The following is a 20,400-nucleotide window of genomic DNA, read 5'->3' as shown; positions in this document are numbered from 1 at the left end:
CCCCGCAGCACTACTCCTCCGGCAATGATGTCATCGCCGTGCGCAGCGCCCCGGCCACAAACTTTAGTTGCGCCCCCTGACCTACCGCTGGACACTATGTCCAACAGGGTCAGGGTGGCGTTTTTGCGGCGGTGGCGGAGCACGTTAAAGGGCAGGTGCCGAGCGGCCATTTCTTTTGGGCCGCCTGCTAACACCTGCCCCCTTTCGTCGCCTCCTGTGGGGTGCCCAAAGGAGACGCGGCCAAATTTTGCCCCCTACATTTTTTTTCTAGGATTTTGACTAAATTTGGGCCACTTTTAATGACGCACTGTCTCAGAGAGGCCTTACTCTCTGCATCACTGTCAAATTGACTTGAAATTGGCAGAAAACTAAATTTTAAAAATGAATTTACACTGAAAGATGTTTTAAGCTCCAACCTTTTATATGTATGTGACATATGTCAGGAGTAGTGGTTTAGAAAAAATAAATTACTTATAACATGGCCAATATAACTTAGTCAGCACAAAACCATCAGTCAATGAAGTATATTGATGGATATTGCTACTTGTTTTATGATTAATGTTTACCATTCGTATGTACAAATACTAAAAGGACTATAAAAACCTGTTTAGCCGATAATTTAAGTACATTGAATTTACAATTCAAATAGTTGCACAATTCAAACTCACAATTCAGACTGTTCCAACAGTATGATGATGTTAGTAGGTAGTATTGCTGAACACATAGCAACTACTTACATTTGTTTATAAAGAATAAAGAGTCGATTAAAATAAATCTTGTACTATTTGTAGTTGCTTTACATTACTATCGTGCATTTGCTTAACATCCTGTGGTGTGTGATATGAATTGCTGAGATGATTTTAATACTTGCAGTGTCCCTTTGTCTTCCTTTATGCTGTTAATAAAAATATCATACATAGTATCAAGTGTTTGATGACAAGAACTTAATGTGCTAATGTACACTTCTTGTTGATAATGCAACCAGGCATAAAACATCTTTAGTAGCTTTCTACTCTTAGTAATTTAGAGTTTAATCTAAAACAACAAGGCAAATCATATCATCGTAATAATAGAATGCATATGCTCAAAGAAAATGTTTGTATTTTTAAAAAGAATGTTTATTATCTAACTTACTTGGTGCACTTGTTTTAGAATACATCCAGGGGAAAGTTTGTTTGACAAAACTCCACCACCCTCTGTGAGAGAGAAAAGAAGAAATTATTGCAACTGTCAGAAGGAATATACAATGTCTCTGCATTCAGTTAACAAGCTGACCACTGGGTATGGTCATTCTCATCTATCGTCTAGTTGCCATGCCTACGACAATGTGGATTTTACTTCAATGATTCCTTTTTTGGATATTACTGCAGAATACATAAGCAATCCTGAACTGTCAGTGTTCAAAAAGCGTGATGTAACCCAGTCTTCTGAAGAGTCAGAAGGACATGCAGATCTGCTGAAATATGTTCAAACACAAGGCACCAAAGAAATTACCTCAAAAGGCAAACCATTTACTTTTACTGATCAGTCAGTGGGACATTCCAGATGGCCAGGCATAATTGATTTTGTTGAACCAAAGGTTACATTAAGTAGGGTAAAAAGGCAGGGTTATTACGAATACCTACCGATATTCACATTCCAGAGCCTAAGTCAAACCGATCTGGAAAGCTTTACTTACTTTTTCCCAGAAGACCATTTATCCGGGAATCGACCTGGTGTGCAACCAACATGGCCAACTCCAAGTGGACTGACATCAGCCAAGGCCCTAGAGGTATGCCAACAAGCCCTAAGAAACTCTACAATTGGTGTAGTGTGTCAAGAACTTCTTGGAAGAAGGCTTATTGAGGCTGTGGATCTGTGTATTTCAGACTTGCAACTTAAAGATGATCTTGCTTGGGAGGAAGGGATGCTGGCATTTCTTGACAATGAATGTGAAAGAAAGCTTTTGGAAAATAGGGTTAAATGGGCGCATGGAACAGATGGTCCACATGTTGATGAGATTGTTACAGCTCTCCGATGTCCTAAATTGTGCAGTGAGAATGGACAGTGTACAGCATGGGGCTGCCAGTGCTTTGCTAAATACAGCTCCTATGACTGCAGCATTTCTAATGGTAAGCATAAAAATATTTTAATTATTGTAACTTCTTAAACAGAATAATGACCTTCAAAGTACACTTTATGTGCCAGAAGTTGAAGGTTCACAAAATCAAACTCCTCTTTAAACAGACCCGCTCTTTCAATTGCTTGTTTTACTGGAACAATCAATTGTAAGCATTAATGCTTTGCAAATCATACTGCAGAAGACAGATGTTCAAGTCCTAGTGGATCCGATGCATAAATCAGTCTACCAGGACTGTAAGAGAATCAGAGCCAAATCTAGGCTGCTAAAAAATCATAGTTCCCAACTTCAGCTCTGTGGAAATGTAAAAATTTTGCTTTGCTTTAATTCTAGGGCCTAGAAATTGAGTGGGGTTAGCGCCCATTTTGAGGCGCTAGAGGGCCTAGCGCCGCAAGTACAGCCGATTGAGAAATTCACTTGGGCGCTGCCATCGGCGTTAGCCGGTTGCGCTGCGCCGGCACCGATGACGTCATCGGTGTGCGCAGCGTCCCGGTTGCCGTGGCAACGCGCCCGAACGCCGAAATTGAGTTGCGGCCGCCTCGCCCGTGGCAGCCGCAACCAACGATTTTTCAAAAGTTCGCTATGGGTCTTAGTGCCAGCGCATTAAGGTCGCGCGGCGGCCGGCCGCTTTCCCGGCGGCCGCCTGCCCGCACCTCCCTCCCCGGACTCCTCCAACACCCCCCCCGCGGCACAGATGCGTGTGGGCCGCGAGCCCGGCACTTCTCCGAGGTGCCGGGCTCATTTTTCTCCACAGATCAACGGCCAGCGGTCGGGTGCAGGCAGCTCCTCCTTAACGGAAGGAGGAGGCCTGCACTTCCCCAGCCTGCCGCACCGCATCGGGTGCTGCAGCGGCGGATTAGCACCGCAATGCGGCAGTCAGCGCCCATTGCGAGGCGCTGACACCCTCCAGTAGCGCCGGCAGCCGTCTGGGCGCGGCGCTACTGAATTTTTGGCACGCGCAGGGGGACTTAGCGCCGGTGCTAAATTTCCGGCGCTAAAGCCCTGGCGCGGCGCCAACTCAATTTCTAGGCCTATATGTTTCCACTTGAATAAATACCAAGACTAGCTTGTTGCTTGATTCTATTACATGACACAAGTTCAGATCAGGCAGGAATTCCGACCCAAATTTTACCTTCTCCTTACTTCCTACTATTACATATGATGAATATTTTTGTTTTTAGCTGGATCAATACAGAGAAATAGCTGGCCTTCCATCTCTCTCAGTCCTCATGATTCATCCATTAGGGTTGATAAGTAGTTTGGATGATCAAATATAAACACTGTACAATCAGGATGATGTAAACTTTGGCTGTAGAGAAGAAAGTTAATTGGAAAAGAAAGTCCGATGTTTGGATTAAGATTGGCATTAGACCATCCAAATTGCACCAAAGCTAAACTACACGCTTCTGTCTCCCCAATGTTCAACTGGAGAAAATTGTGTTTCATCAAAGACTGGATATCGGACAAGCAGTCTCACAACAGAGAAGGATCAGGGGAGGTGATCCCAAAGCACTTCACAGACTCTTAATCCAAGAAAGAACAAATTTTATGTAGGATGTATTACATCCAGCAAGACAAACATAAGAACATAAAAAATAGGAGCAGGAATAGGCCACTTGGCCCCTCGAGCTTGCTCCACCATTCAATAAGATCATGGCTGATCTCGGGCTCAAAGCCACTTCCCAGCCCGCTCTCCATAACCCTTCACTCCCTTATCTTGCAAAAATTTGTCTATCTCCACTTTAAATGTATTTAATGACCCAGCCTCCACAGTTCTCTGGGGCAGAGAATTCCACAAATTTATGACCCTCTGAGCGAAGAAGTTCCTCCTCATCTCAGTTCTAAAAGGGTGACCCTTTATTCTGAGACTGTGCCCCCGAGTTCTAGATTTCCCCATGAGGGGAAACATCCTCTCTGCATCTACCCTGTTGAGCCCCCTCAGTATCTTATATGTTTCGATAAGATCACCTCTCATTCTTCTAAATTCCAATGAGTATAGGCCCAACCTGCTCAACCTTTCCTCATAAGTCAAACCCCTCATCTCTGGAATTAACCTAGTGAATCATCTCTGAACTGCCTCCAATGCAAGTATATCCTTCCTTAAATAAGGAGACCGAAAGTACGCAGTACTCAAGGTGTGGCCTCACCAATACCTTGTACAGTTGTAGCAGGACTTCCCTGCTTTTATACTCCAACCCCCTTGAAATAAAGACCAACATTCCATTTGCCTTTTTGATTATTTGCTGTACCTGCATGCTAACTTTTTGTGTTTCATGCACAAGGACATCCAGGTCCCTCTGAACTGTAGCATTTTGTAATCTCCATTTAAATAATAGTTTTCTTTTTTCTTTTTCCTGCCAAAGTGGATAACCTCGCACTTTCCCACATTATACGCCATCTGCCAAATGTTTGCCCACTCACCTAGCCTGTCTATATCCCTTTGCAAATTCTTTGAGTTCTTTGCACAACTTGCTTTCCCACACATCTTTGTATCATCCGCAAACTTGGCTACATTACACTCGGTCCCTTCATCCAAGTCATTAATGTAGAGTGTAAATAGTTGAGGCCCCAGCACTGATCCTTGTGCTTGTCTTACATGATGTAATAGATCCTATTGTAACTTTCATGCTAGGGATGTTTAGTGGGACCTCTCAGAATTGTAAACCTTTGTCTAGTATCATCTTTAGTTTATGTCAAAAACAAATCTGGTCAGCCATTATATATTTGAGTAACAGTTTTGTCTTAATGATCTAGTGTTAACCATGGCTTCAGATGATTTCATTTTCACGTGGATATTTTGCCGCCACAGAAAAAATACTGAAGCTGTAATCTGTTACATGGAGAAAGAATAAACAGACACAAGTAATGGAAGTAAACGTGAGCTCTGCGTGCACACCGGTAAAATCTTTGCCCTCCGCTGGATAGAATAGATGTTGCCTTTTTATATATTTGTATTTTACCTGGGATTGTTTGATACATGGATAACTTTTCCCGTTGAGCACTTTTAACACATTAAGCTTCACATAGCTATTTGTGACATTTCCAAGGCTGGCAGCTGGTGTTGGTTAAGTGTCTTTTAAGAAATGTTAATATGAAGTTCAAATGCGTCAGAAACCTGCCTCCATCCCAACAACTCCAAATTGATTCTCTTTTAATGACTTGCATTTGGGAAAACATACCATACATTTTTGCACCTTTACTCTTTTTTTTAATTTTAACTATCCTGACCAGAGGCCAAAGACAAGGCAGGTGGGGAGTTGGGTCATGGCATTAGGTCGGGTTTGTAACAGCAGCTGTATGGCTGGGCGGAAGCCCGGAACGATGCTGAGGCTGAACCTCTTGGTTGGATATGGGCACATCAGCAACTTGTATTTCACCTAATGAATCAACCCAAAGTGCTGTGCAGGGGAGCAGTGGGCATTTGAGCAAGAATCAGGAGAGAATTTAGAGAAAGGCTGACAAACGCCGTGCTCGGAGAGAAGAGTTTTCAGCAGGCCTTTGAATCTGGGGTGAAGATCGCGAGGCAAATAGAATCCTGCAGTGCAGGCGTGTGGTGGGTGAATAGGATTTGCAAATTGGAAAGCGAATATTGCCTTTATCAAATTTCCACCCAACTAAATGTTATTTTGTTGAGAATTGGGGCGGATTCTCCTCCCAGTGGCGGTGTTCAGGCGGGGTTGCAGTTCCACCCACGCCTCAACCCTAACCCAGTTTCCTGGGTCGGAGTTCATCTGGTTTACATGGCAGGCTCCCTGTGACATGGGCCATTGCCCAACCATTGCTGTAGCACTAGATGATGTGGCTGGGCAGTTAAACGGGCAGAAGTGCTCCAAGGTTCAGCAAATTGGCTGTCTTATAGCCCTTAGCAGGCCTACAAAGCAAGATAAGTGGAGGCCAGAATGGAGGGAAGGGGCTGCTATAAGGTCCTCTGTTTGTGGGGGAACCTCAGGATTGTTACTGCAAATTCGGACGGACGGTAAGGAAAACTGCTGGGGGCCCTGACCCGTGCCTTCTCCACCACCATATGCAGCAGGCGGGGAAAGAGCGGTCAGCAAGGGTCATGGCGGTGGGGGTGGGGGGGGAGGAAAATGCAGGCCAGGCGGTGAAGCGCCATAGGCCTCACCATCCAAATTTTCTATGATTCTCTAAAACTATCCCACCTGATTACGGGCAGGATAGTGGAGGAGATTGCAGCCCCAGGTATTTCTCCCCTCCCCCTTTAATGGTTTAAGTCTTGTCTTCAGAGGCCAGGGCTCCAACCACATGAAATAACAGCAACATGGGAACCTTTCCCCCCCCCCCACCTCAAGAATGCTTCTTGTACATATTTTATTACTGGGCTGGGTGTACCTCTATTCACTTTCCTTCATCATAGAAACAGAAGTAAGCCATTCAGCCCCTCAAGCCTGTTCTGACATTCAGTGAGATCATGGCTGATCTGTATCCTAACTCCATCCATATCTCTTAATACCCTTGGCTAGCAAAAATCGATATCAGATTTAACATTATTAATTGAGCTAGCATCTACTGCTTTTTGTGAACTTCTCTGGCAGGCTTCTAAATCTGATAACTGAGTCAGGCAGATCTACAGTATATTGGGGAATTATTGACGATTGAATAACCAGCTCATAAATGGAACCTGGAGGGGTAGACCTGTCATGTAGTTGAGATTCTTCACATTCAACTCCAGAGAACCCAGCAAATAAAACCCTAGCGGGGGTTGTTCTAGCTGGATAGACAGCAGGAAACTTACCATTGTATGTTTTTGCTGGTTAAACTTCAACAGGCTGCCTACAGGCAGTTCCTTCTTGCTTATCTGCACTGAATTGTTCCAGCCTTAGATAAGTAAGATATGTTTGTGTGGGGGAGAGAGCGTGCACTCCACATTGGGCAGATGCAACTCGACTTACTTCGATTCTCAGTACTGTAGTTTAGTTTGGAGACAGTTAAAGCATGGTGATGAGTTTCTGTGTGTGCAAGAGACCCAATTGACCAAAACAAATGTAAAATCAAACTCGGTGGAACTAGGTACTGCTGCGTGGAGTATTTTACGATAAACAGTAATCCATCACACTATCTGCAGGACATAAACTCTAATAAAACCTGTCCAAAGCATGCACCTTTAGTGTGTTACTGTGAGTGATGTAACAGTTTGCCGGTAACCCTCAATCCTGTAACACCACATTAATGAAGAAGACAGGATAAACCAAAAAATAGCTACTTCCATCCTTAAGGAAAAATAATGCTGATCATAAATTGTGGGGAGGACAATCTATTTCAATTGCAGGAGCATCATGGTATATCTACACTACTGGTGTCTTTCTCAACAACTCTTTTTCATCATTTATTCTGTATTGAGAGTTTTACTTTACATTATTAGTGTTGTCACTAGGTTTAGTTAGGGTGTTGGTACTAATATATTTTGGGGAACAATTACATCCAAGCCAATGTACTTCAGTGTTGTGTAAAGCACTGCTTGGGTGATACTCTTAATTCATAATCTAAGATGGTGCACCCCGCCATGAGCAAAAGATTTGTAACACCAATACTTCACCCACTCGACCTCTATAGCTTAAAATTCTCTTTCCAGACACAAGCCAAGTTTGAAGGGACAAAATACAAAATTGTATTACTGGGTGTCTTTCAGTGTTCAAGTGGACATAATGGGATTAAACTGGAAGCAGTACATGTGCATAATTCACCTTCGCTAGCATTGACAGTTCCTGAAAGATTTTAAATGCTTGTGCTTCACATGAAAACAGAGCTTGCCACATGTTTAAATTTTCTACATGAACTGTGAGCATTAAAAAAACATGGCGAATAACATGCAGGTATTGGCAACTCTGTTACTTCCATGGGGAAATGGCTTTGTATTCTCAGAATATTAATTAATCTGATTCATCTTTGTATTCACACATGCATGCTATGACTTCAAGAGTTCTGCTTTATAATTCCCCAGCACTAACAGCAGGAAAATTAGCATTTCTAAGATGTCTGGTGCTCCATCTGTCACTCTATGGACAGCATTTTATTACCTCAATAATTCAAATGTACATTGCAGATTTTGGCTTAATTTCATAAGAGTCTTCCCATCATTAAATATGGCATTCCCATTCCCATTATGAAATGGGGACGCTCTGAGCTTTCCTTCCCTCCCATTCACACAGGTGAACTACATCTCATTTCAACAGTTTAATGCATTTAACCAGATACTTTAATTTACATAAAAGACAAAGGTAGCTCTGCAGGCATTTACAATCAATAAACAGTGCTTAGTTATAAATTACACCAGGGTCTTATTTAATATTTTTATTTTTATGAATAAATTACATACACTTGGCTCCACCCTCCACATGGACCTATACTGAGATCGGCAAATATTGACCCTAATATTGTGAAGCAAACTTGTTTGAAGGGTACATATGGACAGAATTCGACAGTGAGATATAGGGTGGTGTGTTGTTTTCAATGCCAGGAAGATCAAATTAATAATTCTACTGCAAAAGTGAACGAAAACAAAAGCAAACAGTGGTAGTAGCGCTTGCACTGACAGAAGGCAAGCTGTGAAGACAGAAAGAAAAAAAAGCAGGGAAAAAGGAAAGGGAGCTAAAAAGAAAAGGACAAGACAGAGAGAGGAAAAAGGAGACAGAGGAAGAGAGAATTTGACAAGTGAAGAGATGAGAGAGGAGAAAACATTAATGCAATATTAATGGCCTGAAGAATTCAGTAGTTCTATTTTCTAGACTGTGAGTTTGGCATGTTATTCCACCATGAGAGGATCAGCACAACTAAACCTAATGCAATTTTTGCTCAATGTCCACACAGGCGCACTCCCAACAGGGATCATTGAAGTTGAAACCCTGGCTGATTTTTGCCCTCCAGAATCCAGGGCTTTGAAGCCAACTGCAGCACTCTTATCATGCCATGGTGAACTCAACAAAAACTAGGCAGGAAAAGAAATACATTTTTCATTCGTGGGTGTGACAGGAAAATACATTAGTGATTTATGTCTATTTGTAGAAACATATTGAAAAAGCACAATTTAAATACTGAAATTTGTAAATGTCTCTTTTCCTTGAACTACAGCCAGCCTAGTACAGTCCACATACTGTTCACTGGAATTTGGCATGCCCTAAGCTGCTGTTGTAAGTTTTGTACTTTCTTGATAAGAGTGTTGACCATGACCTGCTTCTCAATGAACCATTATTTTCTAGGATTTAGTTCTTTCAGCTCTTTTGTTAAAAAGTTGTAATGCACAGAGTTTTCCCCACTCGCCCAACAATGGCTTCACAGTAATGTGCAGTAAATCCATTTATATGCAGGTCTACTTAAATGCAACATGCCAGACCTTACATGAGTTGGAAATTAGTGTCAAAAATGTTATTGAATGATTAACACAAACACCTCCCTCCCCTGTGACCTCTACCAGCAAGAAGGACAAGAGCAACAATGTCGTGGGAACACCAACACACACCATTCTGTCTTGAACATATATGGTCACTATCCTGGACTTCCCTGTCTTATACCATTGGGGGAGCACCATCACTATAAGGACTGCAGGAGTTCAAGGAGAAGGCCCACCACCACTTCCTTAGGGCAAATAGGGCTGGGCAATAAATGTGTCCTTGCAGCGTCACTCACAAATTGAGAACAAATAAGAAACAGTTAAGCGATTCATACCTCAGTTAACGATGGGCCGAATGGCCTCCTTCTATGCTGTATGATTCTAAAATAGTGGAGAGGGATTTGATACAAGTGCATTAAGGTTCATACAATAATATTGTTGACAGCCATTTCTAGCCGGGTACGACTTTACTGGAGTGTAAATGTAGGAAGTGCACGTGTGATTTCCTGATGTGGGCACTAGGTGGCGAAGGGCCACAGGAGCAACATTTTGTCAAATCAGCCCTCCAGTTTCTGCATTAATGCAACACTCAGGATCAGCCTGTACATCCAATAGTTGAATGTTTTCCTTGCGTCTCGCTGTCTCGGTGACCAGAACGGCACACACTACTCAAGGTGCAGTCTGACCAGTGCACTATGCAGTTTGATAACGACTTTCACAGACTTGTATTCTATTGTTCTGGTTTTTAAGTACAACATTCAATTGGTGCTCTACATTAGTTGGCTATGTTGAGCATAAAATGTATTAAGACTCCTCGGTCTTTATCAACTTCATCTTTAGCTATTTCAACTCCATTCATGGAGTATACGTGTTGTCCATTTACCTTTCTTATGTGGAGTACTTTCCACTCGTCTGTGTCAAATTTACTCTGTCACTGTTCTGCCCACATATTTATTTTGTCCAACTCATTCAGTAATTCCTGAGCTGCCTCCTCCAAATTGTATGATCTGCAAATTTGACGACTTTGCATTGAGTTTCTGAATCCAAGTCGATGCAAATTAGAAACGTGGTGGTCCCAACACTGATCCCTGGGAACCCCACTCAGTATTCCTTCCCCTACTTTGCCATAACTCCTGCAAGTGCCTGTTTTTCTACTTTCAGGCAATTTCTTATCTGTATACAAGGTTAGCCCTGAATCGCCACAACTCTGAGCTTAACAAATAGTCTTTCATATGGAGCTTTGCCAAATGTGCTTTGGTAGTCAAGGTATGTCATTTCATAGGGCTTTCCATAGTCCATTTGGGATTTCACTTCAAAGAAGTTGTGGAAGTTGGTCAAACATGATATTCTGCTTCTGAATCCATGTGTACTGCTGTTTACTAAATTATTATTCAGGTAATCCTCAACTTTATTCCTGATAATCGATTCCGTTATTCTACACCAAAGCGACACTATTGGGTCCATAGTTGCATATGTCTGATTTGTCATTCTTTTTCAATATGAACACCACATTAGCTTGTTTCCCATCTACTGGTACTTCCCCAGTGCCCAGTGACTCTCTCATAATGATTTATGTACCTCACAGATCTCCTCCATAGTCGTTTTCAGCACTCAGATAAATACCATAACGCCCAGAAGATTTATTGGTTTTGAGCCCTTTTAGCCTGTCTAAGAGTTCCATCTCATATATATTAAAGTCAGTAATGCTGCCTAAGTAATCTCTATTGGGGGAGGTCATGTTGCTCATGTCTTCTATTGTGAATATTTGGAGGAAGTAATCATTCAGAATGTTTACTATCTTGTGCTCATCCTCTATTTGGAGCCTGTTAGTATCCTTTATGTTTATCACCTCTGCTCTGACTGCCCTCTTACTGTTGAAATAAATAAATAATTTCTTAGTCATATTTTGTACTTACAGCTATGCTTATTTACAGGTTGAACTTTGCCCTTCTGGTCATCCTTTTAACTTCTGGTCATCCTTTTAACATGTTTCTGTATGCTCCTGTATTCATCCCAGTCCATCCCTTTTCTCCGTGCAGGATTTTGTAAGATAATTTTTCCTTTACTTCACATTGACTTGGTTATGAATTCAGTTAGCTCATGCTGTCTAGTCTGAGCTTGCTGGTTTTGGTATCTATTTGTCCAGCATGCTCAACTTTACACCTTTAAAAGTGTTCGACTTGGCATCTGTTGAGGTGTTGTTGAATAATTTGCTTATGTTGTTGCCTCATTTCTTTGAAGTTAGTCTTTTTAAAGATATATATAACTGGCTCCTATTTTTGGTGCATGCAGTTAAGGCCCCTCTGGTGCGCTGCAGTGACGAGCCTCAACTCCAGCTTCACAAAAGCATCCTGCACTACAACAGTGTGAACTTCTCCATTTCCAAAATTAAAGTCTCATTGAGCTTGGCAATTCATGACAAATTATGGGAAGCTTGTCACTAGGCATATGCCCGCTAGGAATTGGATTAAGACTGCCTTAACTCATTTCACACAAAACCTTGGCCTAAGTGATACTTGATGTAATAAGCCATTGAGCCACACAGTTCCTGTGAGATAGAATAAGCATTCTGCTACACTACAAAGATTTTCTGCATTTTAATTGGTAGTGCATGAGCCAAAGAAGCAAACCTTTCCACGCATTTTAGGATTTTTACTATTGAAGTGAAAAAAAACAAATATTTGGGCTGTTAACTCTTTAATGTGGTCTATTTATTACTTCAGCAATTTATTGATGATCACAGTTTTCTGCTACTCATGCTGAATTGAGCACTTCTCTGCTGTGGAATCAGCTTGTAACACTTTGTCTACTACAACAACAACTTGTATTTATATAGCGCCTTTAACGTAGTAAAACATCCCAAGGTGCTTCACAGAAGTGTTATATGACAAAAAATTTGCCACCAAGCCACATAAGGAGAAATTAGGGCAGATGACCAAAAGCTTGGTCAAAAAGGTAGGTTTTAAGGAACGTCTTAAAGGAGGAAAGAGAGGTAGAGAGGCAGAGAGGTTTAGGCAGGGAATTCCAGAGCTTAGGGCCTAGGCAACAGAAGGCACGGCCACCAATGGTTGAGCGATTATGATCAGGGCATTAGCTGAAGTACACAAGTGCTAAATCATTTTGCCTTTCATCAGTGCCTTTACTTGGACATCATTTTGCTCATACCATGTCATTTGGATAATATGCCTCGCAAGGAACCTGTTTATTGTTAAATTAAGCAGACTTCCTCCAGTAACTTTAACCAACCTTTTAAGGAAAAAAAACATGAAAGTAAATTCACAAAATCACACAAGTTAGTTATGCATGAGAAGGGCCATTCGGGCAAAATCCAGTATGTTCATTAAAAGCTGCAAACACTCATAGCAATGAGCAGCACACAGGTCAATTGCTGTGTAATGTTTTATAACAGCTGTCAGCGGCCGTACTGAACAATGCATTTATCACAATGACTGACATTTTTCACATTTTGAAAAATTGTGTTTGATGTGTAAATTGTCGAGAAATGCTCTACATGTTAAATTTGCAACATTAACAAGCGACTCACTTAGAAACTTAGCTCAAAGCAGACATTTTAAAATCCCAAGCTAATCATAAGCACTTTGCTCAAAAAAATGCTAAATTTTGAAAAGTGGCCTCTTTGAATGTGTGTTTGTATTTTTACATTTCACAATATTTGAATGACATACTGTCACATTTTTTATATATAGTTTTGTGAATTGTCTTTACATTTTTAGTTTGCTCTATTCTTTCATAGTAATTTGACCCATTAAATATATTTGGAACAACTACTCATTTTGTATTTTCTGTGAACCTCATGTACCTCAGCATTGTTTGTATCATTTACTGCTTGTTTACTACTTGCTGCAATGCTCCGTCTCACCCTCACCACTCCACTGGAGTGGAGCTAATTTACAGAACAAACGGGAAACTGTTCAACCTCCGCCGCCTCCAGTCCATATCCAAGCCATCCCATCCTCTGTCGTTGAACTACAGTATGCAGACGACGCTTGCGTCTGCGCGCACTCGGGGGTCGAACTCCAAACCAGTCAACACCTTCACCGAAGTGTACGAGAGCATGGGCCCTGCATTAACATCTGTAAGACAAAGGCCCTCTACCAACCTGCCCCTGCCACACAGTACTACCCCACGATTGTCCAAGGCCTTGTCGTGGATTTTGATAATGTGGCCCGCTTCCCATACCTCGGGAGCCTACTGTCAACAAGGGCAGACATCGATGACGACGTCCAACACCGCCTTCAGTGTGCCAGTGCAGCCTTCGGTCACCTGAGGAAGAGAGTGTTTGAAGACCAGGACCTCAAACCCCGCACTAAGCTCATGGTCTACAGAGCAACCATGATACCCGCCCTGCTGTATGCCTCAGCGACATGGACTATGTACAGCAGGCACCTCAAAGCACTGGAGAGGTACCACCAATGCTGCCTCCACAAGATCCTGCAAATTCATTGGCAGGATAGGCGCACCAATGTCAGTGTTCTCGCTCAGGCCAACATCCCCAGCATTGAAGCTTTGACCAGGCTCAATCAGCTCCGATGGACAGGTCACATCGTCCGCATGCTCGATACGAGACTCCCAAAATAAACGCTCTACTCAGAGCTCCTACACGGCAAGAGAGCCCCAGGTGGGCAGAGGAAACACTTCAAGGACACCCTCAAAGCCTCCTTGAAAAAGTGCAACATCCCCACTGACACCTGGGAATCCCTGGCCCAAGACCACACAAAGTGGAGGAGAAGCATCCGGGAAGGCGCCGAACACCTCGAGTCTCTTCGCCGGGAGCAAGCGGAAGCCAAGCTCAAGGAGCGCACTTCAACCCAAGCACACCACCCACCCGCCTCTTCAACCACCGTCTGCCCCACCTGTGACAGAGACTGTAGGTCCCGCATTGGACTCATCAGTCACCTGAGAACTCATTTTTAATGTGGAAACAAGTCATCCTCGGTTCCGAGGGATTGCCTAAGAAGAAGTTTAATAATTATTTAGAAAATATTAATTTTATATTTTATATGAAATTTCTGGATATTAATGCATTTGCCAGAAGTGCTTTGTTCCATTTTGAAATGATAATATAGACTCTGGTTGTCCTGCTAACAATTATTGTTGGGCAGCAATTCAATACATAATTAGTGTTTTATAAATGATTTGGTAGGATATAGATACCATTTATTGGACTTTTTTTCTTTACAATTGATTCTAATGCTGTCCTGAACTCCACTTCTGGTACTACACTCATTCATTAACCCTCCTAGCACCTTAAACTCTAACACACGTGGCTTCTGATACCTGCTTCAACTCAGATATCATCAGCAACTGTATGGGAGTAAATACTGCATTCCCATTACAGAAAATACAGATTTCAAACTCTGACTTTATACCTTTCTGAATTATGTATGAGCAATACTCGTGCGTTGATTAGAACAAGTTTTTGTTGCTTAAACTTGTATCTGTATAAATTAACATTCATTTAAAGTTCATTTTTGCTATAGCATGGCAATGATGTAGACTAAAAGTTTTGGGGGTAGAAATTTGTCTTGGGCGGCAGTCCATAACGGGCGGTATCGAATTGGCCGCCTGTTGTACCCGCTGCCCCATAGTCAGTTCTATTGAAGTCGATGGAACTGAATATCGGGCAGGGTGTATAATGGGCAGCCGCTGTGATGCTGCCCATTTTGGACTACCACCCAAGAAGGATTTCTGCCCCATGGTAATTAAGGCAGATGTATACTATACTAAGATAAATCAAAAAGTTACTGAATGTTTACCTAGATAGTAAGACTAGTGAAGACACTTTTGCAGACATAGGGAGTTTGGACTCACCTTTGAGCGTGACCTAAGATACAAAAGGCAAAAAAAATCTAGAGTAACGAAAGTTAAGAATGTAAAAGTGCAGACGGGGCAGTGGTTTCATTGTTGCTGTGGTACTTCTATCTCCAAATATGTGGAGGAAAACCCCACCTCATCAGTCAGTTTTGCCACCTCCCAATGTAGTTATGCTACTTCATTTACAGTACTTTTATGAGGTTGGGGCTATTGTCAGCAGTGAATGCACCATGCGATTCCCTGCCCTTATCATATTTTGAATACTTCAACTCCCCTCGCCTGACTCTAATGGATCCAAGGTTCTCCCTACTAATTCTGAATTGCTTCAGAAAGAGTACAGTATTTTGTCTCAGTATTATCCATTTCTTTTTTCAAATTTATGTTTGTACTTGTGCTGACTAAGGTGAGGAAAGACATTACTGGAGAATACTCTCTACTTTTGTTCAAGCACTCCAAGGTAAAGTATGACACACTACAGGCAAAGGTTGCCATTCATCGCACTAATTTGCACGGCAGAAGAACAACAAATTGTATTCTGCAGTTACTAACATTTTGCCAATCCTCCCCCTCCCCCCCCCCCCCCCCCCCCAATATAGAGTTACTGGAGGAGGATTTAGTATTTAACTGATAACATCTGCTGGAGCTGAATTTCCGAGGCCTCGTACCTCTGGCAGGGGCTCTGCCTGAAGTGGACGACTCATCGGAAAATCGCGGCTGCTTTTCCCAAGGTTTTGCACGCAAGGCCCCGGTCATTGCCTGAGGCCTTGGAATGTTCTCTCCATTGAGTCTCCAGAACTTTGATGAGAAACAACTGCTCTGTCGGTAGATTGTGTTCAGCAGTGAATCATTTATGGAATACTGGATGGTTGGGAGTGGTGGTGTTTACAAAACAGTAGCTACTTAAAGCGTTTTCACTGCATTATGTACCACAAGAATAGAGTTTTGAGTGGATTATCACCATCATCTGAAGCAGCATATTAGAATTGCAACTAGGTTACTCATTGGTGTATGTTTTATTCATGGCATTTCTTATATAGTGTTAGTATTCACTTTTGTGTCCAGTATTATGTCAGCAGTTGCAGAATGAACTGTCGGTGTGCTCCATGGATTTAATGCACAATGACATTCACACAAGAAAATGAATGACATTACTGTAGTTTTATTGATCAATAATCTGCAGGTGATTAGCAGGAAATTCTCTGCCAAGTAAATATTATACATGCTTTTCTTTATCTACTTGCAAACTTAGTACCAGAACCAAACTGACATGATTGATGTCTTTCTTGGCAGTAGAGCAAGTGCACCTGCTATTCATTACATCCAGAGCAAGATGAAGCGCTCGGGTTTTGTGACCTGGGAGGAGAAATTGGGTGCTTTTGCTCCTCCCGTTAGTGTCCCCGGGGGCGCTAACGGGGTACAACTGGCTTTGGGACCGGGCACGGCGCTGACATCAACTCCCGCCATAATCGGCAGGAGTTTTGCGGCGGCGCTACAGCATTGCACTCCGATCTCCTTCGTGGCGTCATTGCCATGCGCATCACCCCGGTAGGGCCCGGGACCCGAAATTGACTTCTGCCCCCTGCAGCAGCGCCAGTCGAAAACACCAATCGCGTGTGATCACAGCTGCCTTGGTGGTCCAGGTAGGTACTTTTTATATTGCAGAGCCTGCAGCAACGGCCCTTCCCTTTAAGGGTGGGAAGGAGCCTTTGAACATGGCAGCACTGCACGGCCCAGTGTGCAGTGCTGCTGAAGTCACCGCCCCGCTTGCTTCTGATTGCACTACAAGAAGGAAGAGGAACGCTTGATTTAGCGCGCCACTTCCTTCTTGGAGCGCAAAGGGCGAATTTTTCAAAAGTTTGAAATCGTTGGCGCCTTCCGCTAACTTTTAAAACTTAAAAAAATTAGCGCCCCAAACTGGGCGATAATAAATTTCTCCCACCTGAACTTTATGGTTAGACCCTTGCAAAGTTTAATTTGTATCTGATTCTCAATGGATTTCCCGTTACTATAATCATCAACTTTATTTTTCCTTTTTCTGGTAGACGTGTACATCTTGTTCAGAACTGCGATCAGTTAGATAAGTTAAGGTATACGTAGTTTAAAATTGAAATTATTAACAAGTTATGCCTTGTCATATTATGAAGGAGGGAACTGTCTGTGTTTGGATTAAAATTAATTAAAATTAACCTTTTTAAAACAATGATAAGCAAAATTTATGTGCTGTCAGAATGATTCTGAAATGGATTATTTTTCAGCAATCTAGTTAAAGTTCCCTGCATTTCAAATTTATTGTGAATATTTATTTTTTGCATTTTTAAGATCAGCCTCCTGAGATTACTGATATGGAGAACGGTGGCCTGTGTGATATTCGAATCTACGAGTGCAATAGTATCAGAGTATTTGGCCTGGGCTTCAGGGACTCTCCTGATCTCCAGTGTGAAGTTACCAGTCTAACGGTAAGGGATATATACAGTTATTTGGAAGCATGTGTCCCTTTAGACATCTCGCATCCTTAGAGTGAGTAAAACTGTAAACAAAATTTGACAGTAACAGAAACTGCAGCTTACAGGCTTACTCATAAACTGTACATTTTGTGAATAGTTAAGACGTAATGAGCACTCTTAAAAATTAAATACTTTTATTGTGAAGCATCTACAAGCAAAGATCTGATATATATTTAAGGAAAAAAATGACTTTCTGCAAAGATTTATGGGATAGTAAATGATGATAGATCTTTTCCAAGGGCATATGAGGCGCTGAGTAGGTTTGGCTGCACAACTTGTGCACATGCAGTATAAATCGAAAACCAATAAAGGCCACATCCACTTTCAGCTACATCCTAAGCATCTGGTATTAATCTTGTAGTCTTAAGAGGAAGGTTTGTTATCTCATGATGCTGGCCACACAGGAGCATGTTAATTGTGTAAGAATTGGCTAATCAAATTTTTTTTTATAAATGGCTTTTTGCAGTAAAACCCCAGATGCCTCTCAGTAACAAGTTTACTGTGAGTCGTGTGCAGACGTCTCACTTGCCACCTCAGTAATGTAAAAACATCTGGTACCAGCTAAGATCAACCAACTCACCGTGTACAGATTAGGAACAAATCTTTACTGGTCTGTATGGCCTAGCTATTCATTGGATTAAACACAGTGAGCCACACAGACCAGGAAGATGCCAAGTTTGTTCCGAGTCTGAGTGTGCTGACTTCAGTTGGTACTACAATTCATCTCGGTGTCCCTGGTATAGGGAGGAGAATTCGGGCAGGGTGCCTACTCCTGATTACTGTCAAGCAATCACTGCTGGAAGTGTGCTTCTGTGAAAACAGGACTGAGCTCAATTGTGATGGTCCATTCGGTCAACACTCAAGGCTCCCACATAGGGCAAACTGCTTGAGGATAACAGCACATAAGAACATAAGAAATAGGAGCAGGAGTAGGCCAATCGGCCCCTCGAGCCTGCTCCGCCATTCAATAAGATCATGGCTGATCTGATCCTAACCGCCAATCTACTATCACTGAACCATCTCCTGAATCTAACAGAATTAGACACACGAAATAGGAGCAGGATCAGGCTACAAGGTGTCATTACCTGTGGGGAGGAGAGGGAAATTGCTGAGAAAATTGGCAAGAGGTAAAAAAAAAATTTGAATTTCGCACTGAGAGATCAGAGATGGCATCCTCTGCAGCCACGAATGAGAGTCCCGAAGGATGTGTTGCTTACCCAGTGCCAGAGTAAGGGATATCTCGAGGAATCTGGAAAGGGGGGGGGGGGGGGAAATCCAGTCGTCATGGTCCACATCGACATAGATAGGAACAGGGAGGAGGTCCTACTGAGGGAGTATCAGGAGTTAGGAGCTAAATTAAACAGCAGAACCTCGAGGGTAGTAATCTCTGGATTATTGCCTGAGCCACATGCAAATTGGCATAGAGATAGACAAATCAGGAGAATTAACACGTGGCTAAAGGGCTGGTGTGGGAAAGAGGAGTTCCTTTTCATGGGACACTGGCATCAGTACTGGGACAGGAAGGAGCTGTACCGATGGGATGAGTGCCACCTGTACTGGAATGGGGCCAGTGCCCTAGCAGAAAGGGTAAATAAGGAAGTGGCAAAGGCTTTAAACTAGTAAGACAGGGGGAGGGATCGACAAGAAATGAAACAAGCCTAAATATAAAGAAAATGGGAAAGGAGAGCACAGGACAGACTAACTAAGGGAGGACATAAATGGCCAGGGAATAAATAGCATTATAGAACATGAGTGTATAAAGATGGTTAAAAATAAAGTGAGTGGAACTGCTATTAACAATGAGTTAAACTGTATAGCAATGCACACAGTGTCTGTAATAAAACGGGGTAACTGGAGGCAATACATTGTGAGGAACCAGATATAATAAGACATGGCTGCAAAAATGTCAGGAATGGGAATTAAGCATTGCAAAGTATAACATATTTAGAAAAGATAGAGAGGGGAAAAGGGGAGGTGGAGTAGCTGTACTTATTAGAGATAACATAACGGCAGAAAAAAACTATGCAGCCATCAGTAAGACAGAAATAGAATCTGTGTGGATAGAGATAAAAGATAATAAAGGATCAATCACCCTAATAGTAGAAGGGAGGTGGAGGAAGAAATATGCAAACAAATTAGGGAAATGAGTAAAAAGCATAGAATAATGATCATGGTGGATTTCAACTATCCAAAAATAATTTGACAGAAGAGGTAGGTAAAGGGGATAAGGGAATGGAGTTCCTACAATGTGTACAGGACTTCTTTCTAACCAAGTATGTAACAAGCCCAACAAGGGAGAATTTGCTACTGGACTAAATCATGGGGAATGAACCAGAGCAGATAAGACAAGTAAAAATAGGGGAACATCTAGGCAATAATGATCATAATATAATACACTTAAGATAATAATTGAGAAGGTCGTAAGCATGACATAGACCAGGGTAATAGATTGGAGAAAAGCCAATTTTGAGTGGCTGAGAATAGAACTTGGGAAAATAAAATGGACAACAATATTGGCAAACAATGATGTAGAACAGCAATGGGAATAATTTAAAACGGTGTTCAACAGAGTCCAGGAAAAATATATTCTGCTAAAA

At 42.1% G+C, this 20,400-nt stretch overlaps 1 protein-coding gene across 1 annotated transcript in view; it reads left to right on the top strand.

The window, feature by feature from the left end:
* Nucleotides 1-20,400, top strand: part of LOC147120554 (von Willebrand factor D and EGF domain-containing protein) — a 403,257-nt gene that overhangs the window by 212,305 nt on the left and 170,552 nt on the right. Inside the window, exons 12-13 of the mRNA XM_085986654.1 lie at nt 1,153-2,111; nt 17,619-17,747. Of these exons, the coding sequence (XP_085842780.1) occupies nt 1,153-2,111; nt 17,619-17,747 (1,088 nt within the window). The remainder of the gene's footprint in view (nt 1-1,152; nt 2,112-17,618; nt 17,748-20,400) is intronic.

Source organism: Somniosus microcephalus, chromosome 4 (assembly GCF_052327205.1).
Source record: "Somniosus microcephalus isolate GS21.2 chromosome 4, FLI_Smic_1.0, whole genome shotgun sequence".
NCBI lineage: Eukaryota > Metazoa > Chordata > Chondrichthyes > Squaliformes > Somniosidae > Somniosus > Somniosus microcephalus.
Note: the sequence above shows the minus strand (reverse complement) of the source record. Positions and strands in the feature narration are given on the sequence as shown.